Genomic DNA, 11,672 nt, shown 5'->3' with positions numbered 1-11,672 from the left:
ATATGCGATTGTTCCCGTCTTATTTAACCGTTTACGCGAACTAAGACCACACAGACCAGCTTGGCTGCATTTGCAGCGACTAAATTTTACCTTTAGGTTTGCTCACCAGAATCTAGTTCGTCTGGATATATATATATATACATATAATGGTACATAGGTTAGGCTGCAGCAGTCGCCTGCGAACGGCGTCTCTTAACTTCATATATATATGTATATACTTTTTAGCTCTATTTATGTATATGTGTGGCGTCGGTTGTATCTCAGCAACAGAACGAAAATAACAGAAACGACCAGAAAGGGAGTATGTACAGATATACTCAATCACACATTCCTATAGAACATGTGTGTAATATAAATATATATCTAACCGATCGTAGACAGGAAAAAACAAAGCGAAAAAAAAAAATGTTGTATATATTCGTCTTTACATAATATAACTTCTAATAGCAATTCAGTCGCGATATCTTTGTCTATGTTCACAATTATTTGCATTTTTGAGAAAACGCAATTACACAGAGCGACCATATTTGGCCAAAGTGTTCTCGTAATAACTCCATGCTAATAATAATAAATAAAAGATAAGAAAAAAATAATAAATAAAATAACTAATGCTCAAGACTGTGAGGAATATCTAAACTGAAATGTCTATGCGAAACGATGTTTTTTTACAAAAGCGAAAGCATTATTAATATTTACTGTATAACGAGGTAGAGAAGGTAGACAACTGTACGTAAAAAACAATCTATCATAAAAATGATGCGAACGATGATCTATTGGATCTTGTTTTGTTGTTAGGACCGATTCTGTCCTTGTAATTTATGTGACACTAGGTATCAGTGAGGCCCTTATAGTTCGATTACCCCATGTAAAGCGAACATCTTCATTGTGTGTTTCCCTATACGACCAAAAGCTACCGCATAGATATAATCATATAATCGTGATGTTTCATACTGTATTCTTGTGATGGCTGTTGAGGAGTCTGCCTTGTGACTACACCTGCAACCCATTTGTTGCCTTTATATCTTTAAATAATTATTATATTATTTTAAGGTAAGTTCAGCAGAGCCATCTAAGGTAAACACTCTAGTGGGAGCAAGTCGTTGACGTTTATCAAACAGCTAATTGCATAAAGTTGTTCACACAAAAAAAAATAGCCTGAAGGGTTCAAAGAAGTTCTCGGACCGACTACTGATCATAAGGGCACATTTCAAAATCCTAATTAAAGAAGTTGTTAACTTGTAGGCTATTTCGTCTTTCCTTCTTTTCTCCTGTCATCGTTTGGTTAACTGGCAGCAGACGCGGAAACAAATCACTTCTTTCCTCTTACATCGAGCTAGCATATTACTACCCATTACTAATATCGGTAGTATTTAATTATATCATCATTCTTACCATTGCTATGAATATTAAATTCGCATATATATATGCGATATCGCAATTATCCAATTTTTTCATTCAGAACTTAACTACGCTGTGCTCAGCGGGGCCACTAGCCATCAATCAAAATGAAACACTGTAAAGCATCGGTAATTTGTGTGAGATGAACCCATTGCAAAAGCATTTCAAGAGTTCCACCACATCCCGTTACAGACAGGTGTAATCCATACGTTTGTGTTTGTGTGTATGTGTGTGTGTGTGTGTATGTGTGGGGGTGTGTGTGTGTGCGTGTGTGTGTGTGTGTGTAATGGCCAACACTGTCTCTGGCTTAAGTTAAGGTCACTCCAAATGGGCGTCAACAACTTCTCCGACGAGTATTGTCCGCCGCATTATTTTCTGTGTTATCGTACCGCGAAGCCCAATTTGCTGTGTTGCTGTTGTTATTGTTTCGACATTTGTTGTTCAGTACACTCTTGATTCTGAAGCTGCCGCCGTTATTGACGTTGAAGGTAGTGCGGCTTCGTTAACACGAAAATTGAATTGGCAGCGAACGCGTGATAACAAGTAACGACTTATAGTGCACCTCGTTAAGGGTGCGGCTAATGCATCCCATGGCTACGTTGTTCGTGCAGACGAAGCGCCGGCGTCGTAGCAAACGCTCGACCACACACGTGACATCTATACGGTCGCTCTCCTGTATGCCTCGAGCGGATATGTCCTTCAAGCGCTTGTTTCCCGCTCATCCAACGTGCACAAAGGGTACATTGAACTCGACGAGCTCCAGCTAAGTTGCATTCGAGTACGACCGATGCCGATGGCGGGGCTGCAAGTCCACCTGACGATCCCCCAAACACCGCAAGTGGTTCTATCGTCCAGTCAGAAGCGTCAGTAGTCGCTGATCCCCGGCGACCTGGAGAACCTGAAAGATCGTGCTGCTTCTCTCCTTTTTTTCCCGTTGATCCTAAAAAAATAAGGCGGTAAATATTGTCAGATCGAAGGAAAAGATATATATATATGTACATTGAGAAAAGATCGACTAAGACTCGATAACATTTAGAATGATGCTATATATATATATATATATTATGCGTGTGCCTCATCATCAATCAGTGCCTGATCATTCAATTCAGCTACCGTTAGCGTATACGTAAAGTAATTTCCAACCTGCGTATGTACAAGATCAGTTATAGTTATACTTGACTATATGATATCTATTATAGGATCAACCAGTTAAACCCAGAGTGTTCTATCGGTGCCGATACAACGTTGAAGACTCCTACGGTAGTCACAGCTGCTAGTCGTGCAGAATTGACAGAAGATCAGCTACCAGTTTAGACCGATGTGCTTCCAATAAAATGGGTAGATTGTGCCCGGTTATGATAATGAGGCTAGCTGAGTTGACAATTCGTTCCGAATAATCAGTCACTTTATTTGGGACGCAATAAAATATGAGCGGCAACAACTGATACATGGCTAAATTTTGCCATTGCAAAATCTGCGGTCGCCTGTGCAGGAGTCGAACAGCGTCGCGCCGATGTCCACCCATCCTCAAACGGCCGTACACGCCCACCTCTGTACAGTGTAATATTTATAACTTTTAATGTACAGGTTTTCTTCTCTTGTTTTTTTTGTGTGTTTCATTCGTTCCACTTGTATGCGTTTAAAAAGTCTCAGTGGACCCGGACGTATTTTCGCATTTCGATTAGAAAGTTGCCTGAAGAGAAAAATGCTGTTAAGTACGATCCGTAAGTAATCCGCATATTACATTGACTTGTGTGTGCCTTATGACTAGTAAAATAGGACATTCAACTTAAAAGTATCTTGATCTAAAAACAATATAAAACAAGGACCTGTTTTGATAACGAATTGTTTATTTTAGACAGTATAAAACCTGTGTGTGGTGTATGTGTGTGCATGTCTACAACTGTAAGACTTGCGCCTACTCACAGCTGGCCAATGGACTTAACGGGTGCACACTGACTGTCTGTCTGTACTAAACTTCTTTTCAATCTACCTTTTGTCCATATAATCTGACTGTTCATTCATCTTATGACTTTTATACATACCATTCGAGAGGCCTTCTACCTCTGCCTCTTATACACGGGCTTTCAAAGAAAGTTTCGCATATCGCCTACACAATCTAAACTCCATAGCTTAATTTGTACTATCTACCCAATCTATCAAATTTTTACTTTGACGAAGGTCAAGGCTTCGGCGTCGCTATACCCGAAAAAAAAAAATCGAAGCGATTATTACCAGCTCAAATACGAGAGTAATACCAACCGTTATTTCAAGAGGCAGACCTTTCTTTTCTACATCGTTTCAATATTAAAGAAAATTTAACCCACGCTCAGATAGATTTCAATTAAATTCAAAGCTGAATATTACAGCGTGTGTCCCACGAAACCCACACTCTCAAGAGCTGCCTCACCTTTTTTTTTACAACAACAGTTGCCGGAATAGACTTCCAAGCCAGGTAAAGCTGGCGTATAATAAGCCTTGCTTCGTTTACACGTCATCATGAAAGTCTACACATGTATATTAGGTTTTTTTTTCTGTGGTTTAGCCGTCGACAACTGGTTAGAGATCGCTAGATACTCGGTGACATGCGCAAGTCCGGTCCTTAATATAAGCATACCAAATCAGCTCCTGACTTCACCGCAGTACACTCATAGCTTCACCGTAATATATATATATACATATACATATATATATATATATACAGTGTACAATGCCGCTATGATTTATTTCTCTCGAGGCTTGGGAAAGAATTCTAAACGACGCTATCTTAACAAGTGCGACGAAAGCACAGTATAAAGATTTTCAAAAGCGCATCAATCCGAACTAACGTCGCCCCTCCTTCTGGTCAAGTAATAGGTGATCATTAGCGTGATATTGTATCGACAACCGTATATGCACAGGCATACATATAGGCCTGGTCCTAGATCCTTCTCTGCTCCCCCCTTCCAGCCCCACTTCTCAAACAATACATTGTAATTTGTACATCCTATATTTAGGCATATAGAAAAAATATATATATATTATATATTTATGATTTGTATTGCACAGCGGGTTTTCTCCTAATGGAGACGACATGCTTTGTACAAGCCGACAACATTTGATTTCCCTGCAGCAATAGGTACTACTGGGTCTTTGAGCTGAACGTGCCAAATGGTTCGTAAAACGCTCCGTGACCACTTGGCATGGCCACTTACCGAGTGGAACGTCATTTATTGGCCTAGATCTCTTGGTTGTACTTTTCGGGATGGTGCCTCTTCATATGCATCCCTCGTGTATTCGGCGCACAAAACACTTTCGAGCAGAAGAAGCACTTGTAAGGCTTCTCTCGAGTATGTGCTGATCGTATGTGATTTTCTAGATTGCGCCGATTAGCAAATTTTCGCAAACAAATGAGACATTGGTGTTTTAACTGACATGAACTGGTACGCGCTGTTTCGTGAATCACTACCGATTGTGTTGTAAATTGCTCAATACTGGCCGCCGGATTGAACCGCGTACACTCGTAACCGTCTAAATAGGGTCCGTAGCCTTGGCAGGACGTTGATGAAGGTAAAGAGCTCTGATGTCCTGGACTAGACAGCTGATTTACAGAACGAGCAGACTTGGGAGAAGTACCGACGGCTGCGGGGACGAATTTGACATTGGCAAAGTGGGAAAGGACCCACGTAAATGGATAAGAGATCATAACGATGTGGACGCATAGCGGACATGAAACACGAGGAACCGATCCATTAGTTTGGTTGCAGCTATTGCTGTTGGCGTGGCATCAATCCGATGATAGTAACGATTCGAAAATAACTTTTAAGGGTCTCCTTCCCCTTTTCGACGAATGTTATTTACATTAGCATCTCACCGATAGTACATTTTTTTTTTTTTTATTATTCTTCAACATACATAACAAATAGGCCAAGGTTAGATGGATAGCAATGTAATAATTCAAATTTAATAAGCTGATAAAAAATTCCAGACAAATCTCTTTAGATACATAAATAAAGCATTTATTTCCCGCAAGCAACAGATCTTACAAGATTTGTAGTGGATCGCTGCTCCTATAAATAAACTCGGAACTTTTATTTAGAATACTTCTATTTACGAATAAACGAATGCTTCACATCAGTGAACATTGGGGTGGTATCATATCTGAAAGAAGAGAAGACAAATTAGATAAAATAACATGCACAACTTCGCGGTCTGCGTCACGTATCTGGGCGTAAACCCTTAACTTACTAGTGAATGGAGAACAAAATTATCATGGAATACTCTGTTTCATATCGATGTTTCTATCAAGAGCTTTTATTTTAATTTGGGCATAGAATAATTTTGCACAACAAATGCCAACGGCCGGATTTGGTTGGCGCCTTAATATTTATGTCCGTCCGTCGCGATTCATAACGCCAAGAATAGCTCCCTATCTACAGAAATAATAATAAAAATAATATAAATCGTAGATATATATTTTTTAATTAACAACGAGTATATCATTATGAGCTGACCTATAAAAGTAGGCCTATTGCATCGTTCAAACGGTGACAAATGGTTGGCAATATGTTTCACTTCGTATAGTTCATTACAGTTTCTTCTACCTAGTTTAGGCACTTTGACATCGAGTATTTTCGTTATTGGTTTTGGTCGTCCTAGTTTTGCTGTGTGTGTGTAAACTTCATTTAACCCGACAACCTGACCACCGGGTACTACTTGGTCCGTACACTGAAAACCACTGATTTACAACTATATATCTATATATATATAACCTAAATGTCTGAGTATAACGTTCGATAAAGAAAATGTCGGGTTTCCGACAATAATTGCACAGCGATGACAAAAAAGGTACATTTGTTTCATGCAAGCAATAACGGCCTCAAGGAGCTCTTCTTCGAGGTCCACACAATTTCCTTCTTTCTTGCGAACAGAACCTACAAAAAGATATATATATAGTGTCTGCCTTCTGCTATGACCCATGTCTCGATCTCGGTCACCTCTTATCGATTCTAAGTTCCTACGAGAAAACATCTCGCTCTCACAGTTTAATACAATGTTAGATATCTAGCCATGTATAACCGACTTGGGCAAGTTCGAACATCTCAGCTCTCTCGTACTTCCCACAGATCCAGTGCTCACAATGTTCTGTTTACGCCGCGCAACGACACGTATGTATAGCAGATAAGTTATACCTCAACGGACTGTAGCAGTGTCGATATTCTACCCATCTCTCAACTTTCACAAATCGGTTAGCGACATCGAGACGGTTTGTAACAGATCAAAATGGCGAACTTTAACGTGCCGATGTAGTGAACTTTTCTGATTGAACGTCATACTGCAATGCAGACAGGCAAAAGGCCGCTCGCCTGTATGGATGCGTTCATGTCGGATCAACTTGTTCTTGTCGACGAACAACTTGTCGCAAAACTGGCATCGATGACCTTTGTGCATTGAGTGGGCATCGACATGCCGATGAAAGCTGCTGGCACAATTTGTACGATACGTACAAAGCTGGCATGCATAACGGAACTTGTCTGGTGAATCATCGTCCATGTAAAACTGATCCATCACATTGCGATTGGCGTCTTCCGAGCAGCTCTGTCCCGACATGAACTCTGTTAAAAGAGGCGTATATTAATGATTTAGGTCAACGGTTCCGCTTCGTCTGCCTACGTATATCCCGACCGATAAGATAGACCAACAGTAAGTGTAAGTAATTTCATCAATGCTATAGCAGTAGTATAAGTTATTCGAACTGGACCAGCAGTCATTTCTCTACAAGCATTTTTAGGCAAAAATCATTGCGCTGTTATGGGGCGAATCACATCCAGCGGGTCGTTGAACGCATAACGTTAGTTGAAGCCTGGCATCGTAGTCAGCTCTCATTGGTAGCCTTGTGTTAATTAGGATAGTGCGGTCATACGCGTAAGTAAAATGCGTAGTGAAGGTATAAAGAGTAAGGACATTCGTTTGTTTTTCTCGCCGATTTCTATTTTTTGAAATAGTCTTTATTTTTACTTATCTATCTAACGCACGTTTAAATCTTTAAATCCAAAGATATGTATGAAGCTGCTTCAACTCATGATTGAATTTTCTATCCATGTAGTGCATACATACTCCACAGTTTCAGTACTTCATATCACATGATGCATAGTGTAATTTTTATATTGGCTGTACACCATGTAAAAGATCTTCGTGTATTCAATGTCTTTTCTTCTAATGTCGAAGTATGATAGTGTCTAACCGCAGCAACGGTACACCATTGCAAACAACACAAAATGGAAATTTACGGTGCCAGCAACAGGTGGAAACATCTATTTTGCCTACGTTTTTCTTCTAATTAAATTTTGATACGCGCCGTTAGGAAAGGAATTATTTTACTCTTTCAACAAAGCGATTCGAAGAGAAACTACCTGTCAGATACATCGATCTCATATAGCCGATATAAACTAAAACTACATTTATGGATGCGCGGGGTACTACTACAGAAACGTGATTGTATGCGTATCAGTACGACGGCAAGGATACCCGAAGATCTACACTGACGATCGATGATTCCAATGAGGCCGCACATTATTCCCAATCGCTCTCGTTTTGGCAGTATCAATCTCCATCAATCAGCTATCTATCAAAAACTTACTTTCCGATCTAATTGTTGTCTATTTTTCTCAAGTGATATTAAAAGTATGGCTCTCTCGAATAGATAGATATATGCTAATAGACCTAATGACATGGCTCTGGTTATGTCTAAGGACTCATGACCTTTTGGCGAGCGACTTTGGTGTTGTCATTGTGAGGATTACGTGGACGGTCACTAGAACGCTTACTTCTCACAGCGCACGATTTATTCGTCCATTAATATCAAAGACTGAGTCAGAAACGCGTGAATGGAACGCTCGTTGAGCTGAACTAGGGGGGTCCTTGTTAGTCCCAGCAAATGTCACCCTGTCTTTTTAACTAGTCGAAGTTCGATTTTGGCGCCTGAAAGTAGATAAACACTTAGTATGGTCCAAACTGACTGTATGCAAATAATAAAATCCGATCTTGAAAACTATATCACAATCACCCGAAGGTCACTCTGACATTTTATTAACTTTTATGATAGGTGGTACCGTTTTTTCCTTTTAACACCGACGATCAGTGTAATTTAAAGCTTCTTTCAGTACTCGTCGTCACAGGTTTTAGTTTTACAAATTACGTTTACTAGCATAAGAAAAACACACGAAAACTCATGCGAATGTTTTTTTTTTCTATTATTATCAACACTAGGTGGTTGCTCGTGCGGGAAAAGACGTGTTTTGATTCCGAAGCTTTTCTGTCGAACAACTGACTACCCCGAAATGTTCATCGCCTTCTGCAAGCTTTTACCGTGTTAGCGGCAATAAAATCCTGATAGAATTTTCCATACGATCAATATAAACTGTGAATTTTTAAGGCTAGTTCTAGTGTTTCTAAGGCATACAACAATATAAGTTGCTGTTAAGACTTTGCCACTGGAGCAGCATTTGATGTTTTAAGCGATTAAGGTCGCGACCTTGTGTTATGCCTGGTTTATTATTATGATAATGCGTCACATGAATTCAATTGGTGGGTCACGTTTTGAAGATATTTACAATTTTAAAAAAAGAGTATTTCGAAAACGTTGTTTTTGCTGGTAAGGGAATAATTGGAAAACCTAGCAATTCATATTATGATACCCTTCCCATATATATATATATATATATATATATATATCGCACATAATATTGTCAGATTTCCTATAAATAGTAGTAATAAATAATCAACTAGTAGTTTCCGAAAAAAATGATACTACATATTATATTTATCTTCGTCTTAGCTCTTTTATTTAGTCTCAACATTGACCCGGATCCAATCAAATTAGTAGTTGGTAAAAGTCCGCCACCCCGCCCGTCGACGATTTGCCTCATTGTATTTCTAGTTTTGCCTACGTAGTCAATCGACATCCTTAGCCATAATTACAAAGGAATTTTAGTGAGAAAACACTAAAAAAGACCGGCGATGAATAGAGGAGGGTAGATGAGCAATAAATCGCAAGTTCACTCACAAGCAGACTAGATATCGAGGCTTGACCATAGCTTCTGCGTCCCGACAGTCGGAACATTATGTTATCGAAGACCCAGGTTGATCTGGGGTGGAAACGTATTATTAGGATGTTGTAGTCTCGCCAGAAACAACCGCCCCAGCCCATATTGAACAGGCTTTATCCTGGCGCCACCCTATTAGCATAGCTACCCAAAGCTTTTATAGATGAAAAAATTGTTTAAAATGACAACGACTTCGAGTCTTGTTAACAAGTCTGAATCTGGCCCAAAAATGTCTTCGGGACCAGAAAGTCCAGCTTGATTGCCTAAGCGAAGATGAGTGGGTTTCGGGAGATGAAAAGCCACTCGCAATACCTATGTACAAGAACAACGAAGCCCCGGTCCTCTCCGCCGTTGACGCTGAAGTTGCTGCTAGTCCATCTGAGTTACTGCATCACTCAAGCTGATCAGATGTTCGACGTTTGTTTTACTTGTTAATATTAACGATCACATCAGGAACGAATTTCGACAAATGAATCGATTAGTAAGAGAAATCTCTCGTCTGCATTACGTTCTCAGCGTTCTCTGGTCTGACGTGAATCTAGTCTTTGTCATGCAGCTTTATCCGGCCTTTATCCGGCCGCAATTCATCGGACATAGGAGTTAACTTTGAAGAGCTTGTAACAGAAAGAAGTTAGGATAGAGTTAGCCAAATTGACGTGTTATACCTCGCACGTGTTGACGACCCGCTGTTGACATTTTGCGAAATTAATGTGAATGTGATCGGTTCTAGAGGAACAAAAGCATCTGTCGGTCTACGCTGTCCGTCTACGAAAACAAATCACAAAGTTTGCATTGCCTATAATCCTCTGGCACTTTTCCTTAAAATAGATATCTTTAAACACGCAATCATAGGTTTGCTTTATAGCCTTTTTCTTTTCCTTTCTTTATGTTTGTTAATGTTCTATGGGCTGTTATGATGTCATCCTGTTCCAACCAGTTCTGAACAGCAGACTCCAGGTTTGAACTTTTTTTTTGAGTATTAAAAAACAGAATTTTGAAATCTAGCCCATTTTGTCTATAGCCGAGACATATAGGATCATCTATGAATTTTTCGTTTTTGAAGGCGGGTTATGAACTCGAGCTATAGTGATAATTGTTTAAGTTTCAGATATAATCAATGCACTTTGCAAACATTCTGGTACCTCGTTCACTTCATTAGAAGGCGATTAGTGCGGTGGTGGCGAAAGTGCAGTTTTTGCTATCCCAGATATCCATCTTGAGAACCTGGTCGCAAGCGAATCCTCAGAGCGAAAGGGAAAATGATAGGAACTCGTTTTATCACCTAATACTTTAGCTAAAATGCAATGCATGGCTCTTTTACCCGGATAAACTCATAACAATGACAATCAATCGTACGTACACCCTGTATTCACTTTATTTAACACATACCCCGTATTTAGACAGTGATGTCAAACAATGTAGTGTCCTCGAAAGGAAATATATAGATGTAACTCGGCAAAGTTATAAATATGATAATGCCATTACCATACCTTTTGCACAGGATAGATTAAATATTTACTAAATCTTATTTGGTATGTACAGCATGATCTTCAAACGCTATATATATATACATACAATTGCTCTCATACACGCCCACATATATCTGTGAGCACCACTTTTCTGCATCACATGTACAAAATGCTCATATTAGTTCATGTCCGTCACAATTCTGCATCTAGCCGCTAGCCTACGCAGTTGCTAAGGGTGTAAGATTATGATATTTCAAGGACTCCGATAAAAGTTTTCTACAGGATGGCGTGCCTAAACTGAGCACCTTTATTATGCTCTATTCGTAAGACAGTAGCGAAACAAAACACAAATATTTCAACGAATCTTTTTCCTGCATGCCCCGGGCATATTGTTCCTGACGGCGATATTCATTCAATACGACCACCATCCATTGCGGTTAGCGCTTCATTTGAAGACCTACCAAACCACTAACTAATAATTTCCAAAATATTCCTTATTTTCTCTGCTAAATGACTGTAACCGTGCGTCAAGCAATGTTAATAGGTGTAACCTTGTTAAAATACCTCTTAGACACTTTCAATATAAAAGATTCTAGCAGAATTACATTTTGTGCTGATAGCAGGGCCAAGGCCCAAAATCGAGCCGTAAGTACAAAGTTAGCGAAAAACGCAGGTTGGTCTGAAAAAGACTAAGCGTTAAAGCTTATCTGTGAGACTATTA

At 39.5% G+C, this 11,672-nt stretch overlaps 1 protein-coding gene across 1 annotated transcript in view; it reads right to left on the bottom strand.

Moving 5' to 3' along the window:
• LOC147755532 (uncharacterized) overlaps window positions 1-11,666 on the bottom strand; it is a 42,314-nt gene extending 30,648 nt beyond the window's left edge. The window contains 4 exon segments of the mRNA XM_086990502.1: window positions 1,750-1,895; window positions 1,978-2,441; window positions 4,619-5,161; window positions 6,619-11,666. Of these exon segments, the coding sequence (XP_086846628.1) occupies window positions 1,750-1,895; window positions 1,978-2,441; window positions 4,619-5,161; window positions 6,619-6,987 (1,522 nt within the window). The 5' untranslated portion in view covers window positions 6,988-11,666.
• Between the last annotated feature and the right edge of the window lie 6 nt (window positions 11,667-11,672).

The sequence above is a fragment of the Varroa destructor genome, unplaced genomic scaffold, assembly GCF_002443255.2.
Source record: "Varroa destructor unplaced genomic scaffold, Vdes_3.0 BEIS01000005.1, whole genome shotgun sequence".
Classification (NCBI taxonomy): domain Eukaryota; kingdom Metazoa; phylum Arthropoda; class Arachnida; order Mesostigmata; family Varroidae; genus Varroa; species Varroa destructor.
This window is presented reverse-complemented; position numbering and strand designations above follow the sequence as displayed.